Raw genomic sequence first — 21,136 nt, 5'->3', positions numbered from 1 at the left:
GTCATTCTTGGATTTTGTGTGTGCCAACTATGTTCTCATCTGTCATTGGCAAAAATGTTGAACAGAAGAACATCCAAGAAAGCACCTGACATCAGTTACCATTAGGAATCTCATGTTGCTGATTCTTGGGATACTCACATCTTGGTTGGACATATCCCAGTAGGGCCTCTCTCCAAATGACATGACTTCCCACATGACGATACCATAGCTCCAGACATCACTGGCAGAGGTGAATTTGCGGTAGGCAATGGCCTCTGGGGCTGTCCATCTCACAGGGATCTTCCCTCCCTGAAAGGAAAAGTTCAGACTTTTTTTTAATAACATTGTATTTAGCCCTGAGACAGTTATCATGGTAACCAATCCTGTTGATTTCTTATTTTGCCTGATCTCCAGTGCTAATCTGTTTATCCCCTTTAGGGATAAAAGCTTCAGATTGTCCCTAAGATATATAAAACAGTAGGTTTAGTTTTCTGGCTTTGCAAAACAGAGGTCATAGTGCATCAGAACCAGAAGAAATCTCTGAAGCCGTATAGTCCAATCTTCCCATTTCACAGATGTGGAATGGATCGAATCTATAAGATGAGAAGTGACTCAAACAAGACAACAGAGCTGACAAGCAGCAGTTCTGGCACTCAGGCCTTCTTACTCCTAGTCTGACCCCAAGTCTTCTTTCCTTGTCTCCTTATTCCATCATCAATAGAAAATAGAGTTAGATTAAGCATGTTCTTAAGGGTTCTTGAGAAACTTCCCTCTCCAACTCTCAGAAAGTTGTTCTATTTGATCTCAATCAGTCAAGAATGATTTATTAAGTTTTTACTATGCACTAGGCACTGTCCTAAATGTTGGGAATGCCCCAAACCAGAACCCTGCCTTCAAGAAGCTCACATCCAAATGGGGTAGATATTATGCAAATGACTAGGTAAAAGGAGATATACACAGTGTAAATGGAAGCTGTTCTCAGAGGGAAGGCACTTGGGGGATTGGAGGTGATGTGAGGATGAGTAGGCACTAGGATAGGCCTCCTAAGGAAGGGGAGGTTTAATTGGAATTCTACTACAGTCTCGTTGTTAAGTCTACTTGAAAAGTGCAAGGACAAAAAAAAAAATCCAACTCTGTTTTTCTCTCAACCACCCTAGTAATAAAATACGAAAGGAGATGATGTGTTAAGCCTAAGAGGCAGGTGTAGCTTCTTGAACTCTTTTAGGGTTTAGAGATACTGATCTGATTGCTTCTACCCAAGAAATTCTGTTTTATGCCTTAATAGCACGAAACAATAGCATTACCTTAGCTCCTGGACTATCCAGGCTTTCATCCTTTATCATTACCTTCCCCATCCTGAGCCTTCCCAACTCTGCCTAGCTCGGTGCTGGTACACTAGTTCCTGCGATGCCTTGGTCATTACTTACCCCTCTATTCTTTTGGATCTCTTCTCCCTTTGTGGGCCACTCACCAACTTCCCACTCACCTACCAACAGCCATACACTTTAGGGGTTGTTTGTCTCAACTCTTAAGGTCCCTGGGTCCTGCATCTCCTTTTTCTTCATTTTTTTTTCCTGTCAAGTTTTACAGAATCCATCTTATCTTGAAATCTAGAGATTGATTGAAAGTTGGGGTGGGGGTCCTTGAATGACCTGAGGTAAGAAGTATACTGGCTAAGGTGGGAATATACCTGGAGTCTAGTTTGGGCCCATTTTGTTACATATATTGCTAGACATGAGATGCTCCCTTTTCTTCTTCAAGTTATTTTTAAAAACAGGCCCCTTAGAAACCCAGTTGCCTGGTCTCAATATGCCTAAAGATAAATTTCAACCCAATTTTCAGTCTTTAGTCTCAATTAAGATGACAAATCTCCTATGAAATCTTCCAGATCCCATTCCATAGCTCCTGGCCAGGTAAGGATGCTCCCCTTTAAAACCTGTTCAACACTCATGCCTTGTATCTCTCCAGTGCTGTTCTGTGTTAATAGGAACACATAATTAATTAATTTAGTTAGTTTTTTTAGGAACACATAATTTAGGACTATAAGAGAGCTTAAAGATCGTCTTAAGCCCCTCAGTTTACACATAAGGAACCTGAGGTCCAGAGAGGTAAAAAAAAAAGTACTCAGAATCACAGAGATAGGAAAGAGAAGAGCCAACATTGAAATGATGCTTCAAATCGAGTACTCTTTTCACTATACCACACACCCTCTAATATTATACATTATAACTATCTGTGCTCATGTGAGCCCTATTAAGATGTCAATTCCATAAGAAAAAAATAGTCTTTTTAAATAAAAAAAACTTTCTATCCCTCCCAGCCTCCAGGACACTGTTCTCTACCCAGTAGGTAATTCATAAATGCTTGTTGACAAGGAAGGAAGGAAGGAAATCACCAAATATCTGCATTTTATTCAACATGCAAGGTAAGTTTCTCCAAACTTAAATTTCTGTGGACTTAAATACTGAAGGGCAGAAAATGTGTTTCTGGTCAAAGTGGATACAGAGCTGAAGGGGCCTGCTCTTGATTTATCTTCTCCCTCTACTAGAAATTGGGCTATTTTTACACTGGCTATTCTCCCTGAGCTACTCAACTGTACCACGAATACTTATTTGACTTTCTCCAAAATACTTAAAAAATTTATAAGTGGTTAATCTGAACAAGAGAAAGAGAGCAAAACATCTAATGCATTTTTATCTAAATTCCTACTCTGGGCCTGATATGAATAAAGGAGATAGGGGTTAGACCTCCCCAGGCACATATCCAGCTTTCTGCAAAGAAGACAGTGTTGATTTCCCCTGAGAGCTGCGTCTGGTTTCTATGGTGGTGAGATGTCCGCAACTCAAATGCCAGCAGACATGACAAATGCCTGAAGGGCTGTCTTAGGCTGGAGCTGTGACAGGATCTTCTGCCCACCCCCTCATTCCCTCCCTACACTGACCCCAAACTTAAATGAATCCCTTGGTTGTATCTACATGGTGCCAAAAAAAAAAATCAACCCATCACCCAGATATTTTCAAATGTCTGGATGGATGTCATGCAGATTAATGAGAGATTGGCTGGCTCTGTTACTTGTCTCCTAGACATGCAGTATGGTGGAGATCAAACCTGATTGTCTAATCCTATGGGGTTAACCCTGATCCACTAAATAGGTCACCCCCAAAAACATAATAATAAGAGGGAGTTGGACTGCAGGGAGCTTATCAGTGTGGCTCCAGGGATGAGCATGATGGTGTGAGTGTGTGTGTGTGTGTGTGTGTGTGTGTGTACACAAGTAAAGGATGGAAAACAGAATAAGGAGAGGAGAAGAGAGAGAGAGAGAGAGACACACAGAGACAGAGACAGAGAGACAGAGAGAGAGACAGAGACAGAGAGAGAGGGAGAGGAGGGGAAGGGAGGGGAGGAGAGGAAAGAGAGAGAGAGAGAAAAAGGGGAGGAGGGAGAGAAACTCTATGTGTGTGCGTGCATGTGTATGTACATATACACACATTCATGTGTGTGTGTGTGTGTGTGTGTGGTTGTTCCGAATTTCAAATGTGTAATTTGGGAATCCAAAGGTATCCTCATCTCCACCCCCCCCCCACCCCCCCCACCCCCCCCCCCCCCCCCCCCCCCGTCTGAAAGCAGACGCCACAGGCTGTCAGTGACAGCTGTTGGGCTGCTCTCTCTTGCATGTAAAGTAGGTGTTTGCAGTCCTTAGAGTGAGGTTCCTCATGGCCCTGCTGCCACCCTAGGCTGTTCGGCATCACTAAGCACGTAAGCTCACCCTGTCACTGGGTCCCTTCTCCCGAGGAAGGTGGTAACGGCCTGGTGAGAGGAGCCACTCTGACAGCTCATCTTGAGCAGCTTTCTTGCTCAACCAAGACCAGCAGGGAGCTCTAGCTTCTGAGTCAAAATGACAACATTTTGCCCTAGTGGGAGCACAGTGCTGGATGCCTCCCCATCCCCAACCTGCCTTCTGCCATTAGAAACCTCACATTTTAAGAGCTGCTTTTGGATGCTCAGAAATAATTATTACAATAATTATTGTATCTTGTCTTCAATTTTATTCTGGGGATGGTGACCAGCCAGTCTATATTTTCACTGAGGATAGAACAAAAGAAAATAGATATGCTAAAGCAAGAAGAGATGTTAGTTAGAAGGAAGAACTTCTACCTGCCAGTGGAAAGTCACTGAATACAGAAATTGATGAGCAAAAGGGGTTGCAGCATCATCAACTTTCTATCACATCAAATTGTCCTAATTTTTATTTTACTCATTGAATGGTGTATGTGAATATTGGCTATCTATATATTTTATATGATGTTTGAGAGGGGACAAAAGTATTTCTTCAGTTTTTTTCCTCTTACATGTCAAAGTAGAAATCATATTTTTTTTAGCTTCTACCAAGTTGTTTAAGTCTCACTGGAAGAATGACTTTGTGTAAATATAGAAGCATGTTTACTATTATTATTATTTTTTTTTTTGCGGGACAATGGGGGTTAAGTGATTTGCCCAGAGTCACACAGCTAGTAAGTGTCAAGTGTCTGAGGCCGGATTTGAACTCAGGTCCTCCTGAATCCAGGGCCAGTGCTTTATCCATTGCACCACCTAGTTGCCCCTATTATTTCTTCCAAAATAAAGTTGTGGTACCTCTTTCTTTGCACATTTCTAGAAATTAGTCAGATCCCCTAGATCGGATAGTTTTAGTGTTTGTCCTCTTTAGAAGCACAGACATGAATGATGAGACTGCTGGAGGTGTATTCCCTGGGAAGGAAGCTAGGTTTTTTGGTTTCTTATATGTAAAGTAATAGAAAGCCCCAATTTGTGTGGAGCATACAGCAGAGGAATCAGTCGTATTCATGTAAGAGAAATATAGGATGAATTGTTTGAAGAATAGTTTTTAAAGTGTTTTAGTTACTCATATCCTCTTGACTTAACAAAAATCACCAGAGAATATTACTTAGGGCTAGAGGGAACCTTAAAGATTAGTTCAGTAGTGACAAACTCCAATAGGAAAGGGGCTACTAAACCATACATAAAAATCCCTGCAGGACATATTAACTTTATTTTTATTGCATTTTTATTTATTTTCCAAATATTTTAGTTACATTTTAATTTGATTTGGGCTGCTCTTGAGAGTATTGTCGATAGCAAGCAGCCTGCAGGCTGGGTTTGCTAGCTCTGCTTTAGTTTAACTCCTCTTAGTTATAGATGAGGAAACCAAGACCTACCCATGGTTACAAAGGTAGTAATGTGAGAACTGGGATTTGAATACAGGTCTTTTTACTCTAAATTCACTGGGTGCTCTTTGTCATTGTCTATTCTCCATTGGAATAGTAATTTTGAAGTAAATCTAATCTCCTAATAATATCTCTCTCTCTCTCTCTCTCTCTCTCTCTCTCTCTCTCTCTCTCTCTCTCTCTCTCTCTCTCTCTCTCTCTCTCGGCAATGAGGGTTAAGTGACTTGCCCAGGGTCACACTAAATCTAATCTCTTGTCCCTCACTGGTCCATCCCCATGCTATGTAGTCTCCGTGTGAGCCATCTTCTCCAGCAGAAAATTGAACTCTGCCCAGGGAAACAGCCCCAGAATTTGATGGGCAGCCAATGGCCTTCATAGCATTTCCCAGCTCTCTCCACATCATGGGCTGGCCACATACCCTTCCTCCACCCCTTCCTGAGCTCTTCTTTGTGGGTTGTCTTCCCCATTTAGAGCGTAAACTGACTCATGAGGTAGTGAGTTCCACATCCTGAAAAGTACTGGAGCGGAGGCTAGACAACCACATATAAAGGATCATTTTAGAGATGAAGAGACAGACAGACTGACAGCCATAGATAGGACATATATTGTGTTTACTATGTGCCTGATACTCAAAGTCTAGGGATGCAAATACATTCCCTGCCTTTAAGGCATTCTATCTACTATGTCACCTAGCTGCCAAGGAAGAATCAGGAAGACTTGAGTTCAAATCCTTCCTCAGACACTTACTAGCTATATGACCCTGGGTAAGGCATTTGCTCTTGCTAAGTCTCAGTTTCCTCAACTATAAAGTGGAGATAATAATAACACCTATATCAAAAGGTTGTTGTGAGGATCAAATGTGATAACGTCAATGGAGCACAATATAAATCTTAACACTCATGATTATCTGAGCCTAAGTGTCCTCACTCTCAAAGTGGAGAAAAGGATGTTTGCCAAAATAATCTCACAGTGTTCTTGGGAGAATCAAATGAGATAACCTATGTAAAGCTTTATATGTTATTTTCTTTTCTTTCTACTCTCTCACTTAGTAGCCTCATCAGCTCCCAGAAGTTCAGTTTTGAACTCTATGCAGATGAACCCCAGAAATATATATCCAGCCCTAATCTCTCTCCTGAGTTCTAGTGCCACATCAACAACAGCCTATTGGACATTTCAAACTGGAAGTTCTATTAGCATCTCAAACTCAACATTTCCAAAACAGAACTCATCTTTAAAAAAAAAAAAAAACAGCCCCACCAAAAAAATCTCTTTTCTTAAGTGAAGACAAGGGTCTATAAAGAACTTGTGATAGGTGGAATACTTTATCTTTGGAAGGAAACTGAAAAAGCCAAGAAAAAGCAAAGCCTTGGTAAACAGAAAATCAGAAACTCAGAGCATAGGTATCCCACTGTCATAAAGAGAGTAAAAGTCATGGGCCCAGTAACTAAACTGCCATCCTACACACTTAATCAACTCAAATGCTAATCACTTGACCTTCATCCACTTCCCTCCTACCTTCTCTAAGACATTGCTCTGGCAATTATCTCTCTCACTCATGCAGTTTCTTCTTTTTTTTTTATTACTACTTCTTTCCCATCTGTTTATAATCATACTCAGGTCTCCCCAGTCTGTAAAAATAAAAAAAATAAAATAAAATATTCTTCCTGCTTCTACAAGATTTAGCTACTTCTTTCTTCCCCTTCACTGCTAAACTTCTGGAAAAGGTTATCTATATTTGATGTCTCCACTTTTTCACAGCCTACACTCTTCAGTTGCCCCAAATTGGGCTTATATCACTACCATTAATATTGGAACTGCTTTCTCTATTGAAACTTTCTTATCACCCAATCTCTTTGATCTGAACTCTTTGCAGCTTGTTGTACTATGGATCATTCCCCATGCTGGTGGATTCTCTCTCTTCCTTTCTATTCAGAAACATCTTCCAGAATGATTTCCTAATTTACTTCCTGCATCTTCCACTTTTCCTTCTATCTCCTTCCCTGGCTTCTCAGACTGCTATTAAGTCCTGAATTTGGGTGTTTCCCATGGTTCTGACCTTAGAATTCTTCACTCTATCTCTTGGTTTCACTTAATACTTCCATAATATGACGCCCAGGTCTCTATCCACAGTTCTGACCTTTCTTTTGAGTTATGCAACAATGTTTCCAACTGCAACAAGAACATCAAACTCTACTTGGATGTCACAAGGTCACCCCAAAGTCCATATGACCCAAACTGCTTATCTTTTTCTCTAAACCTGCTCCTCCTCTAAATGCACTATTTCTGTCTATAGCATCACCATAAAGAGAAAGGGTCTGCAAGCCCTATCATCACCAACACCAACTACTGACCAACTATCACCAGAGGGGCAGGAAAGCTAGACTGGTGGAAGAAGCTAGGGCACCCTAAGGTAGAGACAAGTGACAGAATGCTTTAGATGGGTCAGACCACTAATGTCACTCTTCACCATCACCATCTCTCAGCCTCAGGTGGCGACAGCCCAGAACCCTGAGCTCAAGAGCACCATGAATTACAGCTCCTCCCAGAACATCAGTCATGCTTCCAGCCTGGCTCTAGTAGCACCATCATCTAGAAAGACAACTGTGGAAATTTATTTTGATTTGGGGAAATTACCTTTGGGCTGAGAATAGAAAGCCTTACGCCCACAGGGTCTTTTCTGTGGGGGAGGTGCTGGTGTCCCTCCTCCTCCGCTTCAGCTGAGCCAAAAAGCCCCGTGGGCTGTATGATATGAGACGCCAGGTCAGACAGCTGGGGGGGAAAGCCCCCAGCTCCCTCTGACCTGATCGGATCTATCCCAGAGATCCTGGGCTTGTTCAGGCCGGGCTCTGGCATAGCCTGCGCTGAGGCACATGATGCTCAAGCATCCCCCCAGCCACAGCCACAGCCCTGGCTGGCAAATTAGCTTGGTGTGTGTGTGTGTGTGTGGGGGGAGGCGCAAAAAAATAAAAAAGCCCCGAGATTTGAGTGGAGAAAAGGAAACTATATATAGACCTGGGAATTAGACTCAGGGAGGCCGGTGGACAAAATTAAAGGAGGTTGACAAAATTAGAAGGGCGGCAAAGGCAGCAGAGGGCAGACTGATGGAGCAGACAGACAGACAGAACAGGAGGCAGCGGAGAGCACAGAAGCGGTTAACACAGGGTACAGGTTGGAGAAAGTGAAGATTAAGAGAACAGAAAGACTGGAGCACTAAGAGAACGGAAGGAGAGGTCAGTGAGAGAGAAACACAGGGTTTCAGCGGTTCAGTAAGAAGAGGTAAGTTAGAAGCAGAGGGATTTACAAAGTGAAAGGGGCTCAGAGTTAGAAAGAAAGTAGTTGAGCAGGCAAAGTGGAGCATACCCAAAGCAAGAGGCAGCTAAGGCCCTTATTGTATTAAAAAAAGTTCTAGACCCAGCAGGTGGAGACACTCCAATCGCAGTCAGGTTGTACATTTTATTTCCCTTTATTCTTAATTTTAAATTGTATCTCATAAATAAACTCTGCTTTGATTCTTTAGTTAAGAGGTTTCTTAATATTTTGCTTATCAATTTGGGAGCAGTGTGGTGGAACTTTATAAATGGCCCATATTAAATTAATAGCAGTCAGCCAGTCAGTCAACAGTCCCAGATTAAGTACCCCAGACAGATTAGCCCCCAAATTAGCCTCAGTAGTTCAAAATATTCTTACACAACCATTGTGGAAATGTGACTGGCAACTGTCTTTGTACAACTTCTCCTCTAGAGCTACTAAAGACCTGGAAAAGAAAGTTCTTTCCAGCAAAGTTCTTAGCATCATCAAATGATTCAACATCAGGAATAGATATGACAATTGGTAAAAATGACATTAAAGAACATTCATTACTATCTGCTTTGATGCTTTGCCCTATGGACCACTGGGTTTTTTTCCATTTGACTTGAAGCTTAATCTCTATTATGTGTTGTCTGCCTCTATTGGACTATAAACTCTTTGAGAACAGGGCCCATCTTACTTTTCTATTTATATCTCCAGCATTCATTCATCCATTCGTTCTTCTCTATTCACCAGTTTCACCATGTTCATAACCTTGAAATTATCTTTGACTGTCTTCTTGCCATGTTTTGAATGAGTTACCAAATGCTGTCAATCCTATTTCTTCCACATTTCATGACTATATATCCCCCAACCCCCATTACTACCATTCAATAGATGCATTCATCACTACATGTGTGATTATTTTGTCGTTCTCCTTCCTGATTTCCCTTCCTCTATTTTCTCCCCTTCTGATCTACATTTAACACATCTGCCAAAATAGTTTTTCTTATGCAAAACTAATTAAATAATACTGCTAATAATTAGCATTTGCAGAATGCTTTAAAGCTTAAATTCTTTAAACATTAATTCATTTGATACTCAGGAGACACCTATGAAGTAAGAGCTATGATTATCCCCATTTTATAGATAAGAAAACTGAGGCATAGAAAGGTTATATAACTTGTTTAGCATTATACAGTTAAGAAGTATCCAAGGCAGGATTTGAATTCAGGTCTTTTTTTTTTTTTTTTTGGCGGGGCAATGGGGGTTAAGTGACTTGCCCAGGGTCATCCATCTAGTAAGTGTCAAGTGTCAGAGGCCGGATTTGAAGTCAGGTACTCCTGAATCCAGGGCCAATGCTTTATCCACTGTGCCACCTAGCTGCTCCAAGAATCCAGGTCGTCTTGATTCAAAGTCCAATATTCAATTCCTAACACCTTACCCCTTATTACAGAGTTGTAGAAGAAAGCGCTCCAAGGAGATAAAAGTCTATGCTAATTCATCGAGGTGAAAGGTGAGAGAATATTTAATGATTTTTTTTAAAGAAGAGTGAATACAATAAGAGAGAGGGGACAGTGAGACCAATGAATCTTCTGAGAAGAAATCAACTAACATGGTGAGAAGGCATGGAAATTAAAGATTTACAATGGAGACACATGGAATAAAGCGGTAATAATTTCTTGCTCACTGTTATTAAGAAAGGACGCTCAAAATTTTATTTATGGATTGAGGTGCAGCATCAAAAAAACTTGGTATAATGGATAAAGAACAGGACTTGGAAGTTAAGAAGACTGGGATTTGAACCATGCCTTAGACATTTACCAGTAGTTATATGAGTAGGCAAATCATTTGATCTCTTTGTGTCTCATTTTCCTCATCTTTCCAATGAGGGGCTTAGATTTTTTCTTTTTGGAAGCAATTGGGGTTAAGTGACTTGCCCAGGGTCCCACAGCTATTAAGTATCTGAGGTTGGATTTGAATTCAGGTCCTCCTGAATCCAGGGCAGGTGCTCTATCCTTTGCACCATCTAGCTGCCCCTTAGGCTTAGACTTAATGAACTCTAAATTCCTGTCCAGCTCTAAACCTCTGATCCTGTGACCATTGCATTAGACAATGTAAAGGTTTCTTATAGCTTAACAATCTCTGAATTTAAACCCCAAACTTCATTTTTAGCCAAATGATTCAATTTCCTGCCCCATTAAATCTTTTACTAGAGCTGCTGACATTTCCTTTCCTCCCTCTCCTCCTTTACACCCTCTGGTGTTTGTTGGTCAAACTGGGATAGCCTTGAATAAGCTCAGGGAAGCCTGAATAATCTGAAATTTGGCTGTGCTAAGATTCCAGGTGTAAGAGGGAGCAGGAAAGCAAAGGAATCAGGCAAGTATGAGATTCCTCCAGCGAGAACAGGATCAGCTGCTATCTGAGGAAAAAAAGAAAGAAGCCTTGTTTATCAAGCACCCGGGAGCTTGTTTGGGTGTGGATAAGAGAGTGGAACTGTTGGCCCTGATGGTAACAGTAGAGAGACAATGTCAGGTTGGTTGAAGAATGTCGTATTTTTTCCCTGCTGAGAAACGTCACCAAGTGGCCTCCCTGGTCTTTACACATAAAAATCTACTCTGTCATCTGTATATTCTTAGCTAATTTATGCCCAAATAGATCTTTCTCTGGTTGTTGGAAAATGATGTTGGGGGCTTCAATTACCTTACCCAGCAGTTCTCCGAAAGGCTTGAGCTCTCCTAGAGCTCAGGGTTGGGAAAGACAGGAAGAAACAGACTGTGAATTTTTCTCCATTTGTAGGTATTCAAATCACATTTTCTATTATCAAGACCAAACTCATTGTGTCATTCATTTTTGAAGAGCAGCTGATGCTGCAAGGGAAGCTTTGAAAAACATCCTATTTAGAAACAATTTTGTCTGCAGCCCAAACCGGTCTTTTTTGTGCATTTTTCTCTCCTGCTATTCCTTTTCTGTTACTTGGCCCATTTGCATGACAAACGGGATCATTGTCTCCCCAAACTCACTGGTTCCTATCACTTATTTCCCACCTAGGGTTCTAATTCTTTCCGTGTTGTATCATGATCCTTAGGAAGATAGTAAATTACAGTGTCACCGATGAGATTTCTTCTTCTGGATAGAAATAACCAGCAGGGCCAGAGGAAGTCTTGAAAGACATAGATACCATTTTCATGCAAATGTGCTACATGCCAAGAACAGGGGAATAGCTGCCCATTATAGTGACTCGGATGAAATTCAATAGAGTGAGAAGCCATTTGTGAAAGATAACTATTTAGGAAGAAACTTCTTATGTTTCTCCTTTGCTAATTACTTTGGATTTCACTCTAGCTATTAGGGCAAAGTAAAGGACTTGGGTGTCTTTAACTTTGATGGAAACTAATGATATTTATTCTAGAATTTAAATCCTTCAATTCAATGAAATACATCAGTCTCATTCAATTCAATAAACATTTATTAAGTAGCTACTACAAATCAGGGCTCTGAAGCTACAAAGATTTTTTTTTTTTTAAATCCTTCCCTCAAGGAATTTATATTCTGGCTTAATTAGGCCTCACAAATGAGGTCAACCAAACTAGAATAAAGTAGTTGATGGTGCATTTAGAAATGTAAGGATGCATTTTAGACTATAAGCACTGGTGGGCAAGACTACTCGTGTTGCTGAGTAACACTTCACTCACTGCCAAATCTATAAATGTTTGGTCCTAGTCGTGACAAAAATTGCCTTAGTGAGAATGCCAAATTTGCATGTTAGAACTGAAAAAAAAAGACACTGATTTCACTTATCAGTGCCAAACTCTATTTCCCTTTGACTGGGTTAATGTAGCAATTATGTCAATCTCAGTTCTCTCTTCTCTTCCTTTCCCTCTCTTCTCCCTCTCCCTGTCTCCCTTTCCCCCTCTCTTCCTCTCTCTTCCTCATCCCCTCTCTTTGTCGCTTTCTCTTTCCTTTCCCCCATTCACTCCTTCTCCTTCTCTTCCTTTCTTCCCTTTCTCCTCTTTCCTCTCCTCTTCTGTCCCTTTGTCCCCTCCCTTTGCCCCCTTCCTTTCTTTCCTTCCCTCCTTTCCCTTTTCCTCTCCTCCCCTTGCTTTTCCTCTTCCTTCCTTTTTCTCTTCTCTTTCTTTCTTCCCTTCTCTCCTCCCTCTCTTTTTCTCTCTTCTCCTCTCATCCTTTTCCCTCCTCTTCTAACCCATCCCTTCCTTTAACCTCCTCTCCTCTGTCTTTCCCCCTCTCCTCCTATCCCCTCCCTCTCCTCCTCTCCTCTGCCTTCTCTTCTCTCCCCTACTGTCCTCTCTTCTTCTTTCCCCTCCTCTCCTCCCCCATTTCTCTCATCTTATAGAGATCTAAAGTAACAGAAAAATGTTTATGCCTTCTGCACAATTCTATCAAGTCACTATGGAGATTAGCTCCTTTAAGCTTCTATGGCCTGATTCTACTCCTTTTCTGGTTATAGAATAATAGATTCATTCACCCTTACCCTCCTCCCTTAATGAACATAGGCCAGGCAGTGTACCACTTGCTTCCTCCCTGAAAGCCCCCCCATATCCCCCATGTCCCATTTATCTAGTTCTGCAAAGGTCCAACTTTGTTGTGTTTACTCTCATTATACAATCATTAACATACATCAGCATATTCTCTGCCCTCATCTTTTCAAAGATTTTCTTTAGCCTAAGGTTCATATCTAGGTCCTTGTGGGTTTGTTTCATATTTATTCGATGTATTCAGGATTGAAATCCTCTTTTCACAGTCTGTTTACAGGTGGATTTTCTTATTTTCCTGCCCCTCATGTCAAATATTATTGGCTTTGGAAATGGGGATATTTAGCCTACAGAAGAGAAGATTGGGGTGCATGGGTGGGTGAGGTGAAAGTCATATTCCATCATTTGAAGGGCTTAGTGCAGAAAAAGGAAACAGACTTGTTCTGCCTGGTCCCAAGAAGGCAGAACTTAGAGCACAGGGTGGAAAATGAAAAAGAGGCAGATGTAGATTTGATATAAGGAAAAAATTTCCCCCAATTAGAAATGTCAGAAAGTGGAATAGAGTGCCTCATGTGGCAGCGAGGTGGCAAAGCGGATAGAGCACTGGACTTAGAGTCAGAAGACCTGAATTCAAATCCGGACTCCTATTCTTACTCATTGTGTGATCATGGGCAAGTAACTTGACTCTTCAGTTTCCTCATCTCTAAAATGGGGATAATAATAGTACATACCTCACAGGATTGTTGTGAATATCAAATGAAACAACTTCTGTAAAGTCTTTTGCAAACTTTAAAGTGCTATATAAAATCACATTAAGGTACTACATAATTTATTCATATAAATATATAAATAACGATATTAGTATTATCATTGTTGTTTTTATTAGGTTCCACATCATTGTGGGGTCATTAGAGAAAGTGGGATGACCACTTATTGGGGAAGAAAATTGTAGAAAGAATTATTTTTCAGGGATAGGTTGGAATAGTTGGTTTCTGAGGTCCCTTTCAAATATGGCATTTATTGTATTTCTCAAAATGAGGTCTGCTGTAGTTCCAAAAGATTCATGATGGAAAATGCTATCCACATCCAGAGAAAGAACTGATAGACTCTGATTGCAGATCGAAGCATACTATTTTCATTTTTCTATATTTTTTTGCATGTGTTTTTTTCTCTTTTGGTTTGTTTCTTTCACAACAAAACTAATATCGAAATATGTTTTGCATGACTATACTTATAAAATCTATGTCTAATTGCTTACCATTGCAGGGAAGAGTTGGGGAAGGAGAGAGGGAGGAAGGGAAGGAAGTAGAAAAATTTGGAACTCAGTTTAAAAAAATGTTAAAATATTGTCTTTACATGTAATTGGGAAAATACTATTTAAAAAAAAAAACATCAGGTTCACTGCTAACATTCCCTAATAAGTATAAATGGCTGAAGTTCTACTTTCCATAATAAAAAGAGACCCAGCTCTAATTCTTCTTCTTCTTCTTTTTTTTTTTGTTGAGGCAATTGGGGTTAAGTGACTTACTGAGGGTCACACAGCTAAAAAGTGTTAAGTGTCTGAGGCTGGATTTGAACTCAGGTACTCCTGAATCCAGGGCCAATGCTTTATTCACTGTGCCATCTAGTTGCCCCTCTAATTCTTATTAGTTATGTGACTGTGGACAGATCATTTGACCTCTGTGAGCTTCAATTTCCTCATTTGTTAGCTGGGAGTGGTAATACTTAAATGCTGTTGTGAAGAGAATTCTTTGTGAATAAACCTTGGGTGTTAGATAAGTGTAAGCTATTTTTGTTAAAAAAGAAATTGCATTATCTCCCTCTTTTTTCACTATATGGTTCATTTTCTATTAGGGTGTTTGGATTTGGGGAGAGAGTTTTCTTCAGGGACCCATGCCTTCCTGTTCCTTAATTACTTGGCTTTCATAGCATGTGGACTTTCTAATCCACCTCTGAAAACTCACTCTAATATGTATTTTAAGTGTATTTCTTATTAGCTTTTTAATTGAATAGCAACATTTTTATGCCTCAATCAATATCAACTATTCATACCTCCTTCCCTCCCTTAAAAGCCATTTAAAAATAATTAGTTACATTAAGTAGCTCTGCTCTTCTGGCCTCCTGAACTCCAATCTTATTTTTTGACGCTGCCTCTCTAGCTGACAACCTTGGGTAGTTATAACCAAGTCACTTAACCATTCTGTCTTACTCCCTTCACCTGCCAATAAGGATAATAATCCTTAATTTTCTCAGAGGGGTATTATGAGGATCAATTAGCTAATGTTGGCAAAGTACTAATGCTGGAAAATGCTATTCATGTCATTTGTTATCAGGCCTGCTTTCATCTGCTGCTGCCCATACTCCTCATCCATGCTGGGATGGCTGCAGAGAAAGGAGAGTTCTGGCTGCACCCCTTTAATTCACCTTTTCCTCTGAGGCAGCAGCAGGAAAGAAAGGAAGGACAAAAAGCTACCAATAAATGGGATGGGCATCCTTCCTGGTGAGTCTTCAGATGATAAGATTATCAATAATTGTTCACATTTATATCGCTTTCTACAGTTTGCAAAATACTGCCCCAATAACTCTTTGAGATAGGTACTGCCTATATTTTCATTCCAATTTTACCTATGAAGAACCTGAGGCTCTTTAACCTGAGGGTTAAAGGGATTTGCCCAAGTCACATAGCACAAGCAAATGACAGAGCTGTGATCTGAATCCAGGGCTTCAGACTCAAAATCCAAGATTCTCTCAACCACTAACGGTCTTTTTTTCAACAACATGGTAACTATACTGCTTCCACTTTATATTTACCCAATATAAATATAATTTGTTTCATTTATCTATGTGCAATCTATCCTGTTACCTTTGGAAACATAATCACTGAAACTAGACTTTTAGATTCCAAAATTAATTTTCAGCTACAAAATGTCTCACGTATTCAGAATGTGTTTATTGGTTTGAAGGTACTTGGGTATAAACAGGGTGACAATCATCATTTTTAAATACTATAGTAACCATTAATTAGTGTGGTTTTTCACACTGATTCAAAGCCTCATTGTAGCATTCAGGCGATTTTTATATTCCTAACAGCCTAACAGAAAGTGAAAAACCTTCAGCAGAAGATTGCCCACAGGGTGATGAAATTCTTTGAACAGAGCACCTCATAAAATCTGGGGCCACTTAATCTCTGCCTCTTTGTTCAGCCCCACCCTAGATTTGGAAGACCAGTGTCATCCTTAGACACAGAAACTACACAAGAGCTCTCTTGACTTCTTAGCTTTACATTCATTTCCTATTTCTTTCTTTCTTTCTTTCTTTCTTTCTTTCTTTCTTTCTTTCTTTCTTTCTTGTTTTTTTTTAGTGAGGCAATTGGGGTTAAGTGACTTGCCCAGGGTCACGCAGCTAGTGTTAAGTGTCTGAGGCCGGATTTGAACTCAGGTACTCCTGACTCCAGGGCTGGTGCTCTATCCACTGCGCCACCTAGCTGCCCCTTTACATTAATTTCCAACCATACTTGCTGCTGGTCCTATCCTCATCTGGCTACCCCTTTTTCCTTCTGACCAAGTCTCATTCTGGTATTGTCCCCAGAGGAACTAGTTTTTCTGCCTATGAACACTAATTTTCCCATTTCTTTTTGCCCATTTCCTGATACCCCAAACCTGCTCATCTAAGCTATTGTTGATTACTTTTATTGGATTTTTGATCATCTGCCCTGTTCTTTCTTGGTTAGATCTTGTGGCCCTTGAATTTGGCTAGTGGTATTTGTTTTCCTCTTCTGCTTTTCCTTCCTTATTGAATTTCTTATTTGGGAATAAAACTTCAGGTTTGCATCCCCACCTCTCATATAAGCAAAACTGGCCTTTATTTAAAAAAAAATACAAATATGGAGATGCCAGAAATTAACATCCCTTTTCTGAAATTGTTCTTAAATGTTTTAGGACAATATGTAAATTTCTAGTGGGATTCTTGATTCATAGAACAAAATAAAACATGATATGGAAGGAAGATTCTCTACCTCAGGGGCTTCACAGAGTGAGGTTTGCTGTGCTAGGAGAGATCAATGATATCTGCCCTCCAGAGTGCAAAATCTGAAAATGGAATGCTGCAAAGGCCTGTCTGAGCTTGAGAAAAGTAAGGTTAATCAAGGGAAGGATTTGGGGGGAGCAGGGATGGGGAACAGGAGGAAATAACTTTTATTTGTCTATAGCACTGGGAAAAATGTATATGTTATAATCAGCCTTTCAGACAAGGTATACTTGAATGAAAGATGCAACTTTCACCTTTTCTTTGAATTCAATCAAGTGTCTCTTCTTGGTATAATTTAGACCACATTGGGAATCTCTAAAGGCCAAGTATTCACCTTTTCCCCAAACAGTCAAATTTGGTTATGCTATTACTCACTAAGGAGTAATTATTTCTTAGAGGGCAATTTTGAGGAAGCTGAATTCCTACCGTCTCTATTCCCCTTCATTTAACATTTAGATTAATTAATCTATTCAGAAATAGGAACTTAGACTAAGTATGCAATATATCTGTAATCTCTGGGACTGGGAAGCTGAGGCTGGTGGATCACATGAGCTTGGGAGTTGAGAGCCTCACTATGTTAAGCATCTCAGGTGTATGCACTGAGTCCATCACCAGTAAAGCCAAACTTCTGGAAAATGGGAACCACTGGGCTTCTCAGCAAGGAGAGTATGTCAAAAGCTCCCATACAAATGAGTGGGATTGGGCTAGTGAGTGGCTGTTGCATTTCTTTAAAAAAAAACCATACCAAATATTTTTTGTTTAGTTTTGGGTTTTTTTGTTGTGGGGTTTTTTTTTGGGGGGGCAGGGCAATGAAGGTTAAGTGACTTGCCCAAGGTCACACAGCTAGTAAGTGTCAAGTGTCTGAGGCCAGTTTTGAACTCAGGTCCTCCTGATACCAAGTATTTTTTTTTTAAATAAGCATCTAGGAAATATTCAGTGGACAGCCAGGTGGCACAGAGGATAGAGTGCCAAGACTGGAGTTAGGAAGACTCATCTTTATGAGTTCAAATCTGGCCACAGATACTTACTAGTTGTGAGTTTCTGGGTAAGTAAGGATTTGCCTCAGTTTTGTCATCTGTAAAATGAGCTGCAGAAGGAAATGGCAAACCATTCCAGTATTTTTGCCAAAAAAAATACCAAATAGGGTCATGAATAGTTGGACACAACTGAAAAATTACCAAACATCCAGAAATATTTGAGCATATTGCCAAGTTTAATGTGGTAGATCACTGTAGAACACTGTAGAACAATTTAGGTTTGGTAGATGAAAAGTTTTGGCCAAGATTTGTATAAAACTCAGGATTAGCTATTTTCCCTAGTTTATGTGGATACTTGAGGTGTACCTGGGAGAAAAGTTCTTTTTCAGAACTTCATTAGATTACTCATATTCAAGCAAGCACATGTATTTGATGTTGTGTAGATACAGTCTTTGATATTGGATGAAGAATTAATGTACCAAGAGGCCTTCCAATCTCCTAAAAATAGGAGATACTGTTTAGTATAACTGTAAGATCCTTTGGGACAGGGGCTGCCTTATTCTTCTAGACCTTCTAGCAGTACCTTGCACACAATAGGAACTTAACAAATGATTGTTTTCCTTCCTGCCCCAAAATGACAAAAATGACATTCTTCTGTTAGCCCTTGGTATAGTGTTTTGACTGTAGATGATAAGACCAATATGAGCTCAGAGGCTCTACTGCAGGTTGGGTTCAAATAGTCTATATGAACATTTGGAGATGAGTTGTCTCTAAATTTGCTCATCTTATATTTCTTTTTAGCTACTGAAATTCTGCTTATCGATTTGTCCAATAGGTTTGTGACAAATGGCTTCCTTGATTTTTTTAACCCCTTATTGGTAAAATAATGGGTAAAAATGAACAAATGAATAAAATAAAGGGTCCTAAATAACAATGGATCTCCCTGTTACCTCAGTCTCGTTATATATAAAATAGTTTATTCATCTTTTCCTTAATTCTGTTCTCCTTCCAACATCACTGTTGGTCAGCAGTATTACCATTCATTCAATTTCTCTGCTCTGAAACTTTGCCATCATATTATACGTGTTATTATTATATTAATCCTATTATATTGTATTATATATTATATCATCAAGATATATTATACTGCACTATGTTATACTATGTTGCATTATGTTATATTACATCACATTATGTTATATTATATTGTATTATATTATAATATTTGCCCTCATCCTTCCTGTAAACTTTCTATAGCCTCTCTTTTAACTTCATCATTCAACTGAAATTGTTCTCTCCAGAGTTAGAAATGATCCTTTAATTGTCAAATGTAATAGCTCTTTTCTTAAGCCTCCTTTTTTTTTTACCTCTCTGCTACTTTTGACCCTGTCGATCATCCTCTCACCTTTCTAGATTTTTTGTGACACTGCTATTTCCTGTTTCTCCTTCTACCTGTGTGAACACTCCTTCTGAGTCTCCTTTGTTACATTTTCACCTAAATCCTGCCTGGTAACCATAGGCATCCTCCCAGGTTCTGTCCTGGGGCCTCTTCTCTTTTCTCTTTATATTTTGTGTCTGTATCTGGAATGCTTCCCCTCCTCATCCCTGCTCCCTCGCTTTCCTGGCTTTCTTCAAGGTTCAGCTCAGATCCTACTTTCTGCAGAAAATCTTATCTGGTCACCTTCATGGCTAATGCGTTCCCTCTGAGACCACTTCCAATTCACTCTCTATCTATATTTTGTATGTATGAAACTATTTGCGTTTTGTCTCCCTGACTAGAGTGTGAGCTCTTTAAGGGCAGAGATTCTTTCTGCCTTCATCTACAAACCTAGCACTTAACACAATGCTTACAATATAATAAGATCTTAACAAATGCTTGCTCACTTAACTCACCTGTCATTAATTCCTGTCAGCTAACCTTTGCATCATGTCTCCTATCTCCTTCCTTACTCCACTCCCACCTTAAAAAGCATTTATTACCACCTGTCTAGGCTACTGAAGTAGTGTTCTGATATGTTTTTGCTACCTCTGCTCTCTCCTCTGCACTAGTATTGGTATAATGCTTTAAGGTTTGCCAAGCCCTTTCCATAGATTACCTCATTTGATCCTTATAATAACCCTGTGAGAAAGGCACTATTATTATCTTCACTTAGTAGATGAAGAAACTGAAGTCAAGAAAGGTTAAGTAAATTGCTGGGGATTATGGAGCTAGTATGTAGCTGAAGTAGGATTTGAATACAGGTCTCTCTGACTGCAAATGCAGTGTTCCATTTATTGTACTACCTAGCAGCCATTTTACTATAATTATCACCCTGTCAGATTAATCATTTTTATGCAAAGGCTTATTAGGATATTAGAAAAATTCCTCAACTTAAAGATCTTCCCTGGATCCCTTTAGCTCATGCAAAGCTTATAATTTTTGTTTGGTGTTCTAGCCCCTCTATAATCTTGTACCACACAGCCTTTCCTGCATTACCTCATATTATTCTCATTCATGCATCCTATTTTCATCTCCTGAACATGCACTGAGCTCTGCTGCCTATAAGCCACTGCTTAGAGATTCCCTTAATCCTAGAATGGTCTCCTTTCCTATTTTTGCCTGCTGAATCCCTACACATTCTTATTCACTACCACTTCCTAGAAGAAGACTTGCATGATCTTCCCTGTCAGTGGCAAAATTCTCCCTCAGATCACATCTCAAAGAGTCCTTTGTTCTGCACCTTCTTGATACGCTTATCATGTTATATTGTATTATTTTAAGTTGTCCTTCAGTTGTTCATTCATGTCTGACTCTTCATGACCAGTTTATGGGGTTTTCTTGGCAAAGATATTGGAGTGGTTTGCCATTTCCTTCTCTAGTGGATTAAGGCAAATGTTATCATGTTATATTAATTATATTACATCACATCATTCCATATGTAATGATTGGAATGATGCCACCTGCTTGAGACTTACTGTAGAAAAGCTCCGCCATGAAGTGAAGGTCTTTGAGGGCAAGACCATGCATCTTTTCTTTGGCGTCAGGAAGTGACATTTGCTTGTGGGAGGAAGAAGGGGGAGCCTGGTGTTCTTTTCTGTGGACTCCGGAGGAGAGTGGAGCAAGAAATGCATTCTCTCTTTAATAGATAGATGAATGTAGGCCTTTCTCTCT

General features: G+C 39.9%; 1 protein-coding gene across 6 annotated transcripts in view; it reads right to left on the bottom strand.

Moving 5' to 3' along the window:
• EPHB1 (EPH receptor B1) overlaps window positions 1-21,136 on the bottom strand; it is a 745,891-nt gene that overhangs the window by 19,520 nt on the left and 705,235 nt on the right. For all 6 annotated transcript variants that reach the window (XM_043997284.1, XM_043997282.1, XM_043997279.1 and 3 more), the window contains one exon: window positions 139-288. In XM_043997284.1, the coding sequence (XP_043853219.1) occupies window positions 139-288 (150 nt within the window). The remainder of the gene's footprint in view (window positions 1-138; window positions 289-21,136) is intronic.

This window comes from Dromiciops gliroides, chromosome 3, assembly GCF_019393635.1.
Source record: "Dromiciops gliroides isolate mDroGli1 chromosome 3, mDroGli1.pri, whole genome shotgun sequence".
NCBI lineage: Eukaryota > Metazoa > Chordata > Mammalia > Microbiotheria > Microbiotheriidae > Dromiciops > Dromiciops gliroides.
This window is presented reverse-complemented; position numbering and strand designations above follow the sequence as displayed.